This window comes from Capricornis sumatraensis, chromosome 15 (genome assembly GCF_032405125.1).
Source record: "Capricornis sumatraensis isolate serow.1 chromosome 15, serow.2, whole genome shotgun sequence".
Taxonomy (NCBI): domain Eukaryota; kingdom Metazoa; phylum Chordata; class Mammalia; order Artiodactyla; family Bovidae; genus Capricornis; species Capricornis sumatraensis.
In genome coordinates this window covers 42,649,542-42,668,530 of record NC_091083.1, presented here as the reverse complement: position 1 = coordinate 42,668,530, position 18,989 = coordinate 42,649,542, and the positions used below count along the sequence as shown (strand labels likewise).

The window sequence follows — 18,989 nt, the reverse complement described above, 5'->3', positions numbered from 1 at the left end:
ACCTCAACCAAAATAATTCCTTTCAAAAGTAAAGGGTTTTAACAATCGTTTGTGATTCATTTTCTTTAGCTACTTCTTTTATTCGCTGGTATTACAAGTTAACTACACATGAAAATAAGTGGTTAGCCTGTGATCTAATCGTTTGGCCTTTTTTCTTTTTTTTATAAAGAAATTAGGTTCTGTTCTCCTTTTATCATATCTTTTTGTATTCTGAAAGGCAGGAATACAGTATTGTGAAACTAGACTGAGGAAAGACCTGAGACCAGCAGTGAGGAAACAAGTATCTGGGAAGAACTTAGTCTGCAGTAAACAGGGAGCTTAAGTGTGCTGGGCAGGGGCTGTTCCCGTAAGCTTTTAAACAGTGCTTTGTATGTAAATGAAAAATGTGACAAACAAACCCTAAGTGACGACCTTTCTCAATCCTGCTAACTTTGGGTTTACAAATGACCATCAAACTTCCAGAAAACATTCATAGAGTTAACAGTGCATTTTATTATACATCTTAGATTTATACATTTCATATATGCTTTTAAAGCTTAAGTTCAATACAAAATAAAAACTGTGTATGCAGCAGTGGTTCTCAGGCACAGAATTTCGGGGGAGACTGGAGCAATCATTTTCCCTAGCACACTGTGAATAGTGTGTTATGAGCCACGACAGTGGAATGTTTCCTTCTCGCCTAGCTGCCTTTTTTGGTTGGATTTTATTACAGTGAACAGCTGTAGAAGGTATGATATTGCTAACAGGATACATGAAGGCTTAAAATTTGATAACCTATATTTTCTTGAAGTCTTTAAGAGCTAAATGATCCCCTTTTCTCCTCATAGATCTCCAAGGTCACCTAATGAACATAATATTGTCCATAATTCTATTTGGAGCATCATCAGCCTAAGAACCACTGCTCATGGTTATTCAATGTCTTCTGGCCTCACAGGATGAGGTAATGGTATGATGGACTTCTTCTCAGTGTCCCTGGATAGAGCTTTCCTCATATCTGTTAAGAAGCAAAGTTTAATGTAAGTACACAAATGTCAGAGTATGATTTTATATCAGATTTAAAGTGTACAAGTGTTTTAAAAAACACTAAAACCATAAGCGGTTTTGTCCCCTACTCTCCCACTTTTACCAGATTCTAAGAGAAATGTATTTATAAGTGAGACTCCCAAGCAGGAGTACACAAAACACTAACTAAACCCTAGCTGGGATTCAGCTCTTCCTACAACTGTTCTTTGACAAAGTCTTAGTAACATGTCTCTAACAGCAAAACAACAACTGATGGTAATTAACCATTGGTTAGTTAATATAAGTTAGTCAGTGGTAGGTTCATGAAGGTAGCTTACAGGAGATTTAAATACTATAGCTCAAATTTAAATATGATTTTTAAGTGTATTGAAAGAGCCGAGTATTTTGGTCTATAGGATGCAAGTAAACGTCCCTTCCTCCGGGATGCTGCCCCAGTGGGGACTCACCATAAGCATCCTCGTCGGGCTCCCCATTGCTCGCCGAATAGTACTCTATGACTGTCCTGTACACACTGTAGCCCAGCTGCTTGTACATGTTGACAGCAACTTGGTTAGACACTCTTACAAAGAGATCAACAAAAAATCCACCCTTTCTGTAATTAGAAAAAAAAAATCAGAATGGGAGAAGTCCTAGAAGACAATACTGGCTTGAGTAGTTCCTCTCTTCATTTACATAGGTCATCTTTACTGTCTCGGGGTGAAGCTGTACAAACTTCAGAGAGGTCTTGCACAGCTTTTGTTAGATTTTTTCCTAAAGGCTTAGTGGGCTGATGCCAATGCAGATCTCATCCGCTTCTAAATGTTACTGTTTGTATAGAAACGCAGCTGAATTTAGACTCACTTCATATCCAACAAACTAGATTCTTACAGGTTTTTTATGTGTACACTCTTATCTGCCCAAATAACAGTAATGTTTCCTCTCAGTCCTCATACCTTTTTTAAAATTGCTTCACTGTACAATCAAGGATTTTCGATAATTACTAAGAGAAGCTGGCTTTAGGCATCCTGTCCTGGAAAGCATTCCATGCATCACCTCTAAAGGTTTTCAGTAAATACTTTTTTGCAGGTTAAAGTTTTCCCTTTCTGTAGGCTAGATTGCTTAATCAAGAGTGAATACTGTATTTTATCAAAGCATTTTCTATATTTACTGAGATAAAAAAATGTTCTTCAGTCTGTTAATTGCTAGAATACATTTTTAGGTCCGTTTGCTAAGTTTTTCTAGGACTTCTGCATCTGTAATGAGATGTTCTTTCTCATATCGCTTGTCAGGTTTTTGTTAAGATTATCTTAGCCTTAAAAAATAAGTTTTCTTTTTGTGTGTAAGACTGAACTTAGAACCCCCCCTGTTTTTTTTTTTTTTTACAATTTTGAAGGGACAACCCTTAAATATTTAGAAATATATTTTAATGTTTTGCCTATGTTGTCTTCAAGAAGTTTATGGAGTATGGTGACATTTATACAATGAAAACATGAAACCCACTAAACTATATTTTAAAAGGATGAACATTACATAATACATCAATTATAATGTGCAACAGAGACCTCAGGTCGCCTTGTGAACCCTTTCTGGTGGCCCAGAATAAGTTCGTTGACCCCTGTTTTATACAATTAAATCAATTTCTGATTGTTCTAATTAGGAATAGGCCTGTTCATACCTCTAGTTATGATGATCTATTTCTTCCTATAGTTTAGTCAGTTGTTGCATTTTTAAGTTTGTCACTGGGTATGTAACATTTGATTGACTCTTACCAATATGCAGTGACCATTTTTTATTCTAGTAATAACTATAATGTGACTTAATTACACCCTTAATTGCTTTTCAGTTTTTATTTGCTTTAGAATTTGCAAAATTTAAAAAGTGAAGTGAGCGTAAGTCACTCAGTTGTGTCCAACTCTTTGCAACCCCATGGACTATACAGTCCATGGAATTCTCCAGGCGATCTATCCAACCCAGGGATCGAACCCAGGTCTCCCGCATTGCAGGCAGATTCTTTACCAGCTGAGCCACCAGGGAAGCTCAATTTAGAAAATTTCTTTTAGTCTTTCTGTATCTTTACATGTATTTCCTGTAAATAGAGTACAGCTCTGACAGGATCATTTTTTTAATGTTACTGTACTAAGAACACTAAACATGAGGTTCACCCTACTGGTAAACTGTAAATGTAATAACTTCCCATTCCCCCTCCCCCCACTCCTCTACCACCATTCCACTCATTATGAATCTAACTACCTTAAGTCTCTGAGTGCTATCACGTAGTGTTTGTCTTTCTGTGACTGGCCTATTTCACTTGGCATAATATCTTTGTCTTTAAACTGGAGTTATTAGTTCCTTAACGTTCACTGTTGTACTTACATAATTATATTGGGATTCATGACTACCAGCTCATTTCATGCTTTTTGTTTTGCCACTTTAGTCTTTCTTTTGATTTTTATTAGTCACATTTTTCCTTTGGAAATATAGTTTGTATTTTTAGTGTACATTAATATATACATGTATATATGTATGTGTATACATACAGGTACACACATACTCCTGTACAAATACAAGTCACTTAAATCTTAGTAACTACTGTAATGAAGGTTTAGGAACTGGAAGGGGAAGGAGAGTAGTAGTTTTCTACTCTAAAAGAGTCTGTCCTATAAATTTTATGTGTAAGGTCACGGCTATTACAACATATGTCCAAACTCCCTGTCCACTATAATAATAATGTCGTAACTTTTTCAACAAGATGTCCATGCCATTAATTCTTGTGTGTAAACTACAATCTTCTCTTCCCTGTTCAGTCTAGGAGAACCTGATTCTGCAGAACCACCTACATTCTTGTTTTATATTGATTTTCACATGGTCCTGGGGCTTTATAATGACAGGAATTTTAAAATTCTTAAGGACTAGACTTCTTTTACAGCTTAAACAAGAATGAGCTCACGTTCCCTCTTGCCCTCGACTTGCCTCAAGTCGACTTTTGAGGCCATGGTTACTTCTGTAAAACGCTCCATTTTAGTGGATTTAATAAAAGTAACACATAACAAGTGTCTGAAACAGGTCTTTAAAAAAAAAAGCCAGAATGTTGGCTGTTCAAACTGTGCTCCCAGGTGGTCCAAACTCATGGACGTGCTGTAGAATATTTCAAACATTTTGGAAAAATACAGGCAAACTACTGGCTTTGTATAGTTCACAAATACACATCACATTATATTTCTTTTGGTGACACAATGTCTTTATGAAGCCAGGGTTTTAGCAATTCCAGTCATTATAAAGCCCCAGGACCACATGAAAATCAGTGTGAAACAAGAGTGCAGGTGGTTCTCCATAATCAGATTCCAAGGTTTGAGAAGCCATGTGATGCCCAGCAGGCGCCATCTCATTAGGAGATAACCACAGTGACTAACAATGAAATGAAAATATTTCTTTCAGTTTTACTGCTTAAAACTCTAAACTTTTCTTTAGCCTAGGACACTATGAAAAAAATCACTGAGATGCAAAGGGCAGTGTTAACAAAGAATTGGGGAATGTCTGCAGTGGCAAAAACAGTAACAGAGACCTTGAGGGCTGGATTCTGATTCCACCAATTACCCAGCTCAAGAGTCTATAGAACGTTATTCACTCTGCTTTAATTTTCCTCAGTGGCAAAACAGGGACAATACCACCACTATGAATATGTGACAGAACTGTTGTAACAACTTTTAGAGGCTGAACGTGAAACTCCTATGAAACTGCATCATGACAACATTCAACCTGAAGGAAACAACTGATAAACATTCACCAAGAGAAAAACCAAATGGTTAAGAGTTCAAGAATTATTTGAAAAACAGGCTCCTACCTTTCTGAAATTTCCTCTAATAACTCCATAAGTTTAGCAGCCAAACCAAGGCGCCGAAACTCCGGGGCAACAGACAGAGCTGTGACATGCCCGTGCCATTCTTCCCTCGCCACTGAGCCTTCTGCTTTGCCCATGACTGCCAATGAAAGACCGCATCCAGTAACTAAACATGGCAACTCACACGTGGAGAAATACTGTGTGGTGCACTTTTATCATAAAGGAAATGACCAAGCTCTGATTTTTAAGTAACACTTAAAGCCGAGGTCCCCACCCTCTGGGGACCTGATGATCTGAGGTGAAGCTGATGTAATAATAATAGAAATAACGTGCACAATAAATGTAATGTGCTTGAATTGTCCAAAAACCGTCCTCACCCCCACCAGAAAATTGATCTTCCATGAAACCGGTCCCTGGTGCCAAAAAGTTTGGGGACGGCTGCTTAAAGCCATCTAGCTAATTATTATTAGTGCTCTTACTTGATATGTATTTAAACAACCTACATTTTCTATGGGTATGTATGTATGCATACACAATAGACAATCCACAGCTCAAACTTGTGCCAGTAACATGACCAGTTCTGTTTGGGCCACTGCTCTATCCCCTGGGCCTAGCACAGTACCTAAGACAAAGGTATCAGTAAGCTGTCAAAGAGCTGAAAAGAAAATAAAATTACAGGCATCATGATTTCCAGTTCTGTGATCAGTCTAAGAGTTAAAAACTAATTTTATCTTAACTGCTTACCCAGAAAAGTACTAGCAGTGTTATACTTACTGTAACCCATTAACTCGCCTCCAGGGGCCTCTGCGACGATGAAGTACTCTGGCCAGTGGGCAAGGTACTGTAGGTAAAAAGGAATCCCATACTAGAGACTTGTTAAGGAGGATGCAAAGTAAGGGCAGTCAGAGTTCTTCACAAAACATGTTTTGAAGTTTCCTTTAAAAAGCGTATTGTTCCTTTATCCCTAGCCGTATGTATGATTTCTGCAATCAATTCATTACATGAAATGTTTAGGTTAGCACTAAGTTTTAAGAAAACTGCCTGAATATGTAACCTCAGATGTGAATGGAGACATACCATCCAAGAGTGGAGAACCAGGACCCCCAAGTTCTACAGCCTGTCTCCCCGCTGCTCACACTATGTCTAGAGCCCCCTCCCCGCACAGCACTTCCCCATCACCTGGCATTCCTGTCTACTGTCCCCTTACAGTGGAGTGTCACCTGCCCTCTCCCCCTGGTGCTGGACACACAGTGCAACCTCAGTATGTTTACTTCTCCCTTTCTGCACTAGGAAGAGTGACGAGTGCCTTCAGGAGCTTCAGGCATGGGACAGTGAAAATAACTGTAGTTTACTTCCAAAGGCTACATAACAAACCCAGTTTGTCCAGTCCACTGATTCAAATTCTGCATTTCTAGTAATGCCCAAAATAAAAACCTGATGTTAAAGTGAATGCCTGCGTACTTTGCTCATTACTTAGCTCTTCAGCTCTGCTGTCCTGCTGAGTTGTACTCATTTCTATACTTCTCAGTATTAACTTAGGAGAAGGCAATGGCAACCCACTCCAGTACTCTTCCCTGGAAAATCCCATGGACGGAGGAGCCTGGTGGGCTACAGTCCATGGGGTCGCGAAGAGTCGGACACGACTGAGCGACTTCACTTTCCCTTTTCACGTTCATGCATTAGAGAAGGAAATGGCGACCCACTCCAGTGTTCTTGCCTGGAGAATCCCAGGGACAGGGGAGCTGCTGTCTATGGGGTCACACAGAGTCGGACACGACTGAAGCGACTTAGCTTCAGACATCAAACCACAAGAGAACAAAAAAGGAAGGTAAGAAAATACCTACAAAAACAAACCCAAAACAAGAAAATGGCAGAAAGAATATGTGTCAATAATTACCTTAAATGTAAATGGATTAAATGCTCAAAAGACACAGACTTGCTGAATGGATACAAAACAAGACCCATATGTATGTGTCTCCAAGAGACCCACTTCCAACCTAGGGACACACACAGACTAAAAGTGAAGGGACAGAAAAAGGTATTACATGCAAATGAAAAATCAAAAGAAAGCTAGAGTAGCAATACTCATATCAGATAAAATGGACTTTAAAGACTGTTACAAGAGACGTAATGATCAAGGGATCAATCCAAAAAGACGTATACATGCACCCAACACAGGAGCACCTCACTATATCCTGCAAATGATAACAGAGAAAGAGAAATCAACAAAACGATGATTGTGGGTGACTTTAACAAGCCACTTTCATCAATGGACAGAGACAAAACCAATGAGGAAACACAGGCCTGAAATGACACATTACACCAGATGGAAAAACAAAACCTCAAAATTAGTAGAAGGAAAGAAATCATAAAGATCAGAGAAGAAATAAATGAAAAGATCAATGAAACTAAAAGCTAGTTATTTGAAACAATAAAACAGATAAACCTTTAGCCCAAACTCATCAAGAAAAAAGAAAGCTCAAATAAATTAGAAATGAAAAAGAAGTTACAACTGACACCACAGAAATACAAAGGATCATAAAAAACTACTACAAACAACTGTATGCTAATAAAATGGACAAATTCTTAGATAGTCTTCCAAGGCTGAAGAAATTGAAAATAATGAACAAACCAATCACAAGTACTTAAATTGAAACAGTGATTTAAAAACGTCCAACAAACAAAAATCCAGGACCAAATGCTTCACAGGTGAATTCTAACAAACATCTAAAGAAGAGTTAACATCTATCCATCTGAAACTTTCCCAAAAATTGCAGAAAAAGGAACACTTCCAAACTTATTCTATGAGATCACTATCACCCTGATATCAAAATCAAAGATACGACAAAAAAATAATTACAGGCCAACATCACTGATGAACACAGATAACAAAAATCCTCAACAAAATACAAGTAAACCAAACCCAACAATACATTAAAAGGATCATACACCATGATCAAGTGGATTTATCCCAGGGATGCAGAGATTCTTTAACAGCTTCAAATCAATCAATGTGATACAGCACATTAACAAACTGAAGAAAAACCATAGGATATCTCAGTAGAAGCAGAAAAAGCTTTTTACGAAATCTGACACCAATTTATGATAAAAACTGTCCAGAACGTTGGCATAGAGGGAACTTAACCTAAACCTAATGAAGGCCATATAGGATAAACCCACAGCTAATATTCTCAATGGTGAAAAGCCAAAAGCATTCCCTCTGAGATCAGGAACAAGGCAAGAATGTCCACTATCACCACCTTTATTTGACATAGTTTTGGAAGTCCTAGCCACAGCAGAGAAGAAAAAGAAAGAAAAGGAACCCAAACTGAAAAACAAGTGAAACTGTCACTACAGTTGACAAGATACTACACACAGAAAATCCTGAAGATGCTACCAGAAAACTACTAGAGACTGTCAGTGATTCGGGTTCAAACTGCAGGATACAAAATACACAGAAATCTCTTACATTCCATACACTAACGATGAAAGATCACAAAGAGAAATTCAGGAAACAATACCATTTACCATTTACATCAAAAAGAAAAAAAAAATTACCTGGGTATAAGCCTACATAGGGGACAAAAGACCTGGACTCTGAAAACTGTAAGATGCTGATGAAAGAAATCAATGACAGACAGATGGAAAGATACACCAAGCTCTTGGATTGGAAGAATCAATATTGTCAAAGTGACTATACTACCCAAGGCAATCAGGTTCAATTGCAACCCCTATCAAATTAGCAATGGCATTTTTCACAGAAGATTTTTAATCTGTATGTAAACACAAAAGACCTCAAAGACCCAAAGCAATCCTAAGAACAACAAACAGACCTGATTCAGAGGAATCAGGCCCCCTGACTTCAGACTATACTACAAAGCTGCAGTCATCAAAACAGCATGGTACTGGCACACAGCAAAAAAAAAAAAAAAAAAAAACACCATGGAGAAAAGACAGTCTCTTCAGGAAGTAGTGCTGGGGAAACTGTACAGCTACATGTAAAAGAATGAAATCAGAACATTCTCTAACACTATACACAAAAATAAACTCAAAATGGATCAAAGACCTAAATGTAAGATAAGACACTATAAAACTCTTAGAAGAAAACACAGGTAAAATTTTTTTTTATATAATCATGTCAGTATACTTTAGAGTAATCAAAATAAATGGGACCTAATTAAACAAAAGCTTTTGCACAGCAAAGGAAACCATAAAAAAAAAAATGAAAAGAATCCACAGAATGGGGGGAAAATATCTGGAAATGAAGTGACTGAGGTGGTTAATTTCTAAAATATACAAACAGCTCATGCAACTTTGTATCAAAGAAACAACCCAACCAAAAACTGGGCAGATAGAATTTCTCCAAAGGTATACAGATGGCTAAAAAGCGCATGAAAAGATGCTCAATATCCCTAATTATCAGAGAAAAGCAAGTCAAAACTAAAATGACATCACCTCACAGTGGTCAAAATGGCCATCTTCAAAAAGTATACAACAATAAAATGCTGGAGAGGGTGTGGAGAAAAGGACCCTTCGTAGGGAACATAAACTGGTAGGGAGAACAGAACAGAGGTTCCTTAAAAAACAAAATAGAACTACCATATGATCAAGCAGTCCCACTCCTCTGTATGTATCAGGAGAAAACTGTAACTCCAAAAGATACATGCACCCCAGTGTTCACTGCAGCACTGTTTATAATAGCCAAGATACGGAAGCAACCTAAATGTCCACTGACAGTTGAATGGATAAAGATGTGGTAATCACATACAATGGAGTATTACTCAGCCATAAAAAATGAAATAATGCCATTTGCAGCAACCTGGATGGACCCAGAGATTACCATACGAAGTGAAATAAGATAAAGACAAGCATCATATGCTGTCACCTTTATGTGGAATCTAATTTAAAAACTGATACAAAGAAACTTATAAAGCAGACTTACAGATATCAAAAACAAACTTATGGTTACCAAAGGGAAAACATGGGGTGAGAGGATAAATCAGGAGTCAGGGATTAACATACACACTACTATATATAGAATGTGTGTGTGTAAATAACCACTAGGGACCTACTGTATAGCACATGGACTTCAACTCAATATTCTGTGATAACCTATATGGGAGAAGAATCTGATAAAAGAATGGTTTTACATATATAACTAATCACTCTGCTGTACGCTTAAAACTAACACAATATTGCATATCAATTATACTCACATTTTTTAAAAGGTCACAAAACAAAGAGGGATTGTTATTAATATATATTACAGATACTCACTGTCAGTTTTAGATATTTTAAAAACCTGCTTCCATTCTACCATGATGTTCTGTAAGTAAATATACATGTTTTAAATACTCAATTATTTTCTTGTGCTGAACTCACCTAAAGGTTCAGAAAATTGTAACAAGAATTTTATTTTTTGACTTCAAAGTCTTAATAAAGTTTTTACTACAAAAAAAAAGTACACACACCCACATATTCTTGATTTCTACTGCCGGTGTACACATGCTACTGCTGTTTTAAAACTTGATCTTGGTTCTAACATTGATGAATGTTCTTAAGTTGTTCTTTTTTCTAGACTGATGATCGTACTATCAATTGTAAATGAAGATAGCTTTATTTCTACCTTTCTCCTCCTTATACTTCTTCCTTCCTTCTGGAAGTTTGGTCAGTTCCTCTAGAACTATGTTAAAGGGCAGTAGTGACAGTAGGCGTTCTTATCTTATGCCCAATCCTGAAGGGAATGTATCTGAATTTCTCACTCAAGTATATAATGCTTGCTGAAAGTTTTAAAACATAAAACCTTTACCAAATTAATAAAAGTCCTTCTAGTTCTAGCTTGTTATACATTCTTACCATAAAAAAGCACTACACTGTAAGTCAGCTATATTTCAACCAAAAAAAAAAAACAAACAAAAACAAAAACTGTGAAAGTCAAGGACTAGAGCACAGTGTGTAAATTATTCCCCAGTAAAGCGTTATTTACAAAAACAGGCCCATGCATATTAGTGTGCCAACCCCTGACATAAATGCCTCTATTGTTATTTTCAGGTTCCAGGAAACAGAATTACCAGGTATTCTGTAAAGTGCTTTCAAAAGACTAGCTTTTGAACATTCTCATAAACTGCTGTGTCGCTAGCAGTTTATGAGAATACTCTCCTCACCTCACCTCCATCAGCCTTGAGCTTCATCACTGCTTGAAATCCTTGATAGTTTGATAGATAAAACATGGTACATCATTTTGGTTTTAATTATCATGTCTTTTAATTGGTGAGACTGAACTCTTGAAATTTTCACAGCTTCCTATATGCCCTCTTGGTTAAATGATCAATTAACACTACCCTCTGACCCCACTGTGGACATAGCACATAACCCAGAAATCCAACTCTGTGTTTCAGGCTGTTGAGAATGTAGGAGTTATCTATTCAGGTCAGAGGACCCTAACTTCACACATCCTTGCCCATGTTTCTATTGGGTACCATGACAGATACTGCTAATTGTTACCTAAAATCATTTTTTTCCCCTTTAGCAACCAGCCTGAATGTAAACCCCGGCTCATCCCAGACTGTTCTAGATAGGTGTATCTCGAGGCAGGTGCTGGTCTACAGGGCAGAGGGCTGCGTCACACCTCCCAGTGGTCCCCTTGGCTTCCCCTCTGCTGATCAACGCTCCTGCCAGGAATGTGGATGAGATGCCATAGACTCTGGAAGCCAGGGTCCCCCGGATGACAGAGTGGTCCCAGGGCAGAGCCCGGTGTCTGGGACATCATGGAATCGCCCAGCACTGATCATCCTCTTGAGGCTTTGTTCTTATCAGACAAAAACAGCCCCTCCTGCTGAAGTCACAGCTTTCTGCTGCTCACAGCTATGCTTACTACTGAGGGGCAGGGAGGTCATTATATTAGCAGCTTGTCAGCAGATGTAAGATAACTCTTATTCCCAGTTTTTAGTTTCTTTTTAATTGCCTTCAATGTTGTTTATGTTTCCTGATCTCCAAGTCTTAAACATTTTCAGTATTCAAGTCTATTTTTTTTCTTTTCTCTATTTTCCTTACTCTTTATTTAAACTTTTTAAAAAAGGATACAGTTTCTGTAAGTGGATCCAAGTTACTAAAAGAAACAAGAGAAATGTCAACAGTAAGCAGTGTTTACAAAATCAGTTTAAATAGGCCAATTACAACTAAAAATAACATGCACAGGGAAAACAGAACATGTTAAATTCACAACTTTAAAACCAACTTTTCAACCAAGAAAGATGGTTTAACCTACTGAATGACCATATTAAGCCATCATTACAGTCACTAAAAAGACACCCATACCTTTTCATTTAACTGCTTCTTTACAAATTACAGTTAACACATCATCAAAACATTCCATCTTCTTTTTTTTTGGCCACGCTTCACCGTGGCTTGTAGAACGTTAGTCCTGCAACCCAGGATTGAACCCAGGCACTGGGAGCACTAGGTCAACCACTGGATCACCAGGGAATTCCCTACAAGTTTCCATTTCCTAACAGTAAACTGTAAGTGGAACTGGAGACCAACCTGGGGTGTCAGTCACAGACAGGGCTCCACCAGCCTTGCAGCATGTGCCAAGGGCCGTCCCTGCCTTATCCCACCCTCTCAATGTGGGCTCTCACTCCTGGAGCTTCTGCTCCTCACTACCCCCATTCTCATACTTTCAATTTTGCTCTCAGAGGAATACTCCTTACCTGGCTCTGGAGCTGCTCAGCAGCTGCCTCACCAGCGTGTCTGACCACAACACTCCCAAATCAGCATTTCCACACCTGCCTCCCTCCACAGAGAGCTCTGCCCCTCACTTCCCCATTCAGTCAGTGGAAGCACAATCCTGGCGGACCCCAGAAGAGCGCCCTCAACTCCTCTCGCACATGCAGTCAAGCTCGTCCTCAGGACCTTTAGCAACAGCAGAAGTCAACAGCACATTTCTGGAGACCAGCAAATCTTAGCACCCCTTTCCCCTTTACATTCAAAAATTACTGAAGACCCCAAGACTTAAATCTATTGATATTTAAAAGTGTAAGATATTTGTTCATTTTTAAAAAATCAGTTAAATATTAATGTGATTGACTTTTTTAAACCAAAAGTCACTATTTTCAAAAACAAAAGAAAATTTAGTAACAAGAATGTTATTATTTGAACAATTTTATGTATCTTTTTAATGTCTGAAGGTGAAGTCACTCAGTCGTGTCCGACTCTTTGCGACCCGTGGACTGTAGCCCACCAAGCTCCTCTGTCCATGGGATTCTCCAGGCAAGAATACTGGAGTGGGTTGCCATTTCCTTCTCCAGGGGATCTTCCTGACTCAGGGATCGAACCCATGTCTCCCAAATTGCAGGCAGACGCTTTAACCTCTGCACCACCAGGGAAGCCCCTTTTAATGTCTGGCTTAATAGAAAACAGCTGGTTTCTCATTTCTGTGTCTGCTATGCTTTCTGTTAGATGATCACACATCTGGAAGCCTCCACTTGTGCAGTAGTGAGAGAATGAGAGTTAAAAAAAGGCAATAAAAAACAAAAAACCGGACTTCCCTGGTGTAAGACTGTGCTGATAATGCAGGGGGCCAGGGTTCAATCCCCGGTTGGGGAATTAAGATCCCGCATGCTGTGTGACATGGCCAAAAGGTTTTTAAAAAACAAAAAACCTTAGTTTTATCATGAAAATGGCTCTGACTCTGCAGAACCCCCAAGCAATCTTGAGGCGTCCCTGCCCACACCTAGAGAATCACTGCTCTAATCGAGTATAGGACTCACTCTGTGCCCTTCTCAAGACTAGTTTATACCCTCTCCTGTCTCCTCAATGCTCCCTCTTCCAGCTCAGCTGCTTCTAATTTCAGGAAGAAAACACAACTGTAATGAGAAGCTTCACCAAGGTTCCAGCATCCACCCCACCTGCTCTCTACCTGCTGCCTTGGACCCAGGCCTGGAGTGCAGGTGAGCAGGTCCCACCCTCTCAGGACCCAGCAGCCTGCTCCCCTAAAGAAATGGACAGACATGCTGCACACTAGGCCACAGGAACACGTGACACAGTCCACAGCTCCGTCCCCCTGACCTGCTGTCCTTGCTCAGCCTCCAGACCCAGCAGCAGGGTCTCCTCCTGCTTCACTGGGCCACTGTGTCTCCTTTACCACGTGATGCCCTGGGAGCCATCCTGGAGCCTTTTTTCCTGTCCGCACTCATCAATGAAGTCGCTGAGCCACCTGGGTTTAACAGCATCCATGCAGTGTTGACCCCCAAGTTTCTATTTTTAGCCCAGACCTAAACTTGAAACTCCCATGTCCAGATGCCTGGCTGACTTCTCTACCTGGGGGTCTGAGTACCCTCTGCAGAGGAGCCCTTCCAGCGCTGGCCTCTCCAAGGTCGAGCCCTCTGACTCCAACCTGGTGTTCTCACACTTCCACTTGCTGCTTGGGCCACACTACCAGCCGCCTCCGCCTCCCCCACTTCGTGTCTAAAACAGGAACCAGTACCCATACTACTCTGCCCATACTACCCTGCCCATACTACCCATGCCCCCAAAGCCTACACACACCCCCTATCCCCATCTTCCTGCAGTGACACCTTCCCTGAAACACCTCACCCAAAGCTGAATCCACATGTACTTCCTATTTCCCTTTCCTGCTCTCATTTTTCCTTGTTTACTGAGCACAGTTCTATCTTACTTTCCCCTCTAAAATGTAAATTCTGGGAATTCCCTGGCAGTCCAATGCAATGGTTATGTACAACTACAGCGACCCATTTTCAATGACTTTGGTTTTCACTGCTGAGGGTCTGAGTTCAACCCCTGGACTTGGGGAACCAAGAACCGACAAGCTGTGTGGTGTGGCCAATTTAAACAAATAAATTGTAAATTCCATAAAGATAACATTTTTTGTCTTGTTCACTACTGTCTCTTCAGTGCTGGCAGGCATACAATATTTTTCCAAGTATAAAATATTTGCTGTAAGTGAGGAGGGAGAGGAGTCCCCCACTGGCATAGACTGAAGAGGCCTTAACAAGTTAGATAACTGAATTCAAATTGTTGTTTAGTTGCTAAAGTGAAAGTGAAGTTGCTCAGTCGATTCTGACTGTCTGCAACCCCATAGACTGTAGTCTATCGGGCTCCTCCATTTATGGCATTTTCCAGGCAAGAGTACTGGAGAGGGTTGCCATTTCCTTCTCTGGAGATATTCCCAGCCCAGGGATCAAACCCAGGTCTCTCAAATTGCAGGCAGATACTTTACCCTCTGAGCTACCAGGGAAATTAACACATTTGAAATAGGGGCCTAAATGTCCTACATGAGAAGTGGGACAGTAACCATGGAAACCAGTCCTCCCTCTCTCCCCATCCTACAAACAAAAATGTCGGCAGTAGTTGATCCCCAAGATAAAACCAAAATGTAAAGAAAAGAACTAGAACCTCTGGTGAGTGAGTGAAAGTCGCTCAGTTGTGTCCGACTTTTTGCTGTTTAGTCGCTAAGGCGTGTTCAACTCTTTGTGACCCCCATGGACTGTAACCCACCAGTCTCCTCTATCCGGGGGATTCTCCAGGCAAGAGTACTGGAGCGGTTGCCGTTTCCTTCTCCAGGGGATCTTCCCGGCCCAGGAATTGAACTGACATCTCCTGCACTGGCAGGCGGACTCCTTACCACTGAGCCACCAGGCAAGTCCTCAATTAATCTTTAATTAATGGTAATTTTGAATATATACCTTTTTTGTTATACAAAGGCATGGTGACTTACACAATGTGGAGATTAAACAAATATGTGTCGATTTTCTCTGCCTGTTAACAGGACAGGATGATGTTTTGTTGTATATAAATGGTCTTGCTTACTTTCCTTCTGTTCTATTCATTTTCATACAAAAGCATTGGCCCTTCCTCAGTCTTCGGTTAAAAATGACTTTCTAGGCAGCTTTGCCTCATCCATTCTTGAAACGTCAAAGCACACTGTCACTTCCCGGGTCTGTGCTTCTGAAAGCCAAGCCTTCATCAAGTTATCATCTCTGGGCCATTGCCAAGACCTCCTAAATGGCTCACCTGCCGGGTACACCTTCTCCAGTCACCCGGAGACACACGGCCCTGCGGCGGACAGCTTAGGGGTCCTGCGCGGCCAGGAATGAAGAACCACCCGACTGGGGCCAATCTCCTTAGGAGTCTCCTTGCTCTGCCCACTCCCACACAGGGCTCTTCCACCTGGGCCATTCCTCTGAGCTCTCAGCTCCTTAGCGGACTCAAAAAATGGACATGAGAAGGGCAACTACTTCACAGAGGTGTGAGGAGGAAAGAGGTTACTCCAATCTTACCTGTAGCTCAGATGGTAAAGAGTTTGCCTACAATGCAAGAGAGTGGGGCTCGATCCCTGGATTGGCAAGATCCCCTGAAGAAGGGATAGGCTACCACTCCAATATTCTTGCCTGGAGAATCCCATGGACAGAGGAGCCCGACTGGCCACAGTCCATGGTGTCGCCAAGAGTCGGACACGACTAAGCTGCTACTACTACTATAGCTACTACTATAGCAACGAGACTGAACGCAGTCGCCTCAGTTACTCTGCTCCGACTGAGAGAGGCCCCCAGAAACCATCTCCACCCCCAACAATGGGGCACAAGTCCAGTCTCACCAGTTGCTCTGACCTCGGAGTTTCAGAAACCGGCTCCTAGTCACTCCCCGCCCTAGTGTCGGCCGCCCCCCAGGGCAGCGGCTTCCTCCTCCAGCACCTCCTTCCTCACCAATGTCAACACTTTCCCATCTTCTGAGACTCAGTCCCTCTGTGAACATTTCTAGCGAACTCTTTTCAGGTTCTTTCTGACACTTGAAACTGAACTACCTGGTCCTTCAAATAACTGTCTTGGGATCTTTAAAAGTGGGTCTGGGATTGGTGAGGTGGGTGGATAAGATGGGCTGAAATGTGATGAAGCCAAAGGAGTGAAATGGTAAAAAAGTGGGAGTCCAGCTAGTAGCCTTTTTACGGTAAAATTCTATCAAGCTTGTAAGCGCTCAGAAATTTTCATAATAAAACTTAGGGGAAAAAAGAAAAATGAAAGCTGCAAGTCACAGAGCCTGACTTAAGTCGGACGAAGGACCGGGCACCCCGAGGACCGTCCCTCTACCCATCCCGCAGCAACAAGTGGTACCCCCGCCGCGACGCGCAGCAACAGTAACGAGGAGCGCAGAGGCGCCGCGCCGGGCGGCGGCCAGTGTTACCCCGCGCGGATACAAGGTAACCGCGCCGCCGCCGGGCCCCGGCTGCCGCGCAGGGCGGGGGACGCCGGCAGGAAGCGGAGGAGAGCTCGGCTCGGCACCCCCCGACCCTCGCCCGACGTCCCCCCAGGCCCCGAGAGGCGCCCGCACTGCGGTCGGGGCTGCGGGGACACGGCCACCAGGCCAAGGTCAGCGGGGCCGTCCGGACGTCCCGCCCGGCTCCCTCCCCGCGCGGCCCCGGGGACGCGCCGGCCGCCGCCGGGCCCGAGCGTGCCTCACTCACATGTTGTTGAAGCGAAACAGGTCGTCGCATGTAAAGGCCCGGAGCGTGGTCATCGCGTTGCCGCGGCCGCGGGAACCGGTTCGCGGAAACACCGCACTCGCCCCGCCGGAAGTCGTCCGGCGCGGATGCCCTGGGGCGGGACGGGGGGAGGGGGCGGTGCAGAGAACTACTTCCGGGCCACGAGTTGCTCGGCAACGGCAGTCTCGACCTTGCGCCTTCTGGAGGCCGCAGCCGGGAACGCCTGTAAAGTCTGGGGTGTTCCGAGGATCTTCACTGTGAGCCCCCGAGAAGGAAACAAGAGGCTGCCAGGGGTTAGGAACCCAAGGCAGAAAAGCAGGGTTCAGGATTACTTTGTGCCCCTTGGCATGTGAGGAAGGAAGCCGAGAGGGATGGGAGAACTCATGGTCCAGAGCGGCCTGTCCCAGTGATGACAGCTGTGCCTGCGACTGCAAATTTTCTAACATATTTCACAACATAAGAGAAAGGTGGAATTAACAGCATTATTATTTTACCCAGTGTATAAACTATATTGTTTCACATGTAATCAATTTTTAAAAATTCTAATAGAATGTTTTAATTTTTTCTTTTTTTTATGATACTAAGCCTTAGAAATATATTTGCAGCATATTTCAACTCAGGACCTAAATTGTCATAGGCAATTCTTGTCCTATATTTAGATTTCATAAAAGGTATGATTAAAAAGTGGATTGATATACCCAAATTGTTCCAACCATGCTGTTTTCAAATAGCCTTTTAAAAAAGATAAAATTGTGATTCTCATACAAACATAAAATGCACACATAAAAAAACATTTTAACTCATTCATTATGAAAGAACCACTAAGATGTTGCCATAGGTTAAAAGGAGAATTTAAACCACAGAAGGCAATCAGGAAAGCTGAAATGTGTTTATAAATACATGTACAGCTGGTCTATTTACTGTATCTCCTGGCCATGTACCATGCATTTGTGTTTTTGTGGACAGGAATCCTTTTTATTACTGTCCATTTTCTGCAGCTTACAGAGTTAACCTGGATGTGTGTACCTGGCAGAAAGTCTGTTTGTTTTTTTTTTTGTAATTTCCAAATGAACTGAATTAAAACTAAATAGATGACTGAGAAATAAGAGTACCCAAAGATCTCCTTTACACTTAAGATATATATTATATTATATCATATACGGGAAGATCCCCTGGAAGAGGAAATGGCAACCCACTCTATTATTCTTGCTTGGAAAATTCCGTAAACAGAGAAGCCTGGCAGGCTACAGTCCATGGGGTTGCAAAGAGTTGGACGTGGCTGAAGCAACTTAGCACACACACACATCATATATAGTAAATATGTTTTCTACATCTTAATGAAAATCATTGAAAAGTATTTTTTACTATAAGCTTCCATTTAGGGCACTACTGTCTCTTTGTAATGAAAGATATAATGATCTTTGTCCCTTCTGCCCTAGTCTCCTGATTATGTTGCTTGTAATATTGTTACTTTTCTGCTGTGTTACATCTATGCATCTCCCAGTTGCTTGATTTCTTCAGTCTGTAATTGAGTGGATATCATGCTCACTGCCACTTTTTGTTACAATTTCCTCATTCCATTCTTCATTTTGATTCATTTATGGCTTGGCTGGGTTTCATTATAGTATTTCCTTTTCCCTCTTTGCTTTGTTT

The 18,989-nt window shown here is 41.4% G+C and overlaps 1 protein-coding gene across 2 annotated transcripts; it reads right to left on the bottom strand.

The window, feature by feature from the left end:
- Positions 1–484: 484 nt before the first annotated feature.
- NAA20 (N-alpha-acetyltransferase 20, NatB catalytic subunit) lies at positions 485–17,428 on the bottom strand. 2 transcript variants are annotated; one of them, XM_068986995.1, is made up of 6 exons: positions 17,319–17,428; positions 11,924–11,948; positions 5,615–5,705; positions 4,844–4,979; positions 1,470–1,615; positions 485–994 (listed from the first exon to the last, which is right to left on the bottom strand). In XM_068986995.1, the coding sequence occupies exons 1-6, from the start codon at positions 17,369–17,371 to the stop codon at positions 909–911; spliced, it is 537 nt and encodes a 178-aa protein (XP_068843096.1). In that variant the 5' UTR covers positions 17,372–17,428; the 3' UTR covers positions 485–908. The 2 variants fall into 2 exon arrangements, with proteins under 2 accessions (XP_068843096.1, XP_068843097.1); XM_068986996.1 differs by lacking the exon at positions 1,470–1,615.
- Between the last annotated feature and the right edge of the window lie 1,561 nt (positions 17,429–18,989).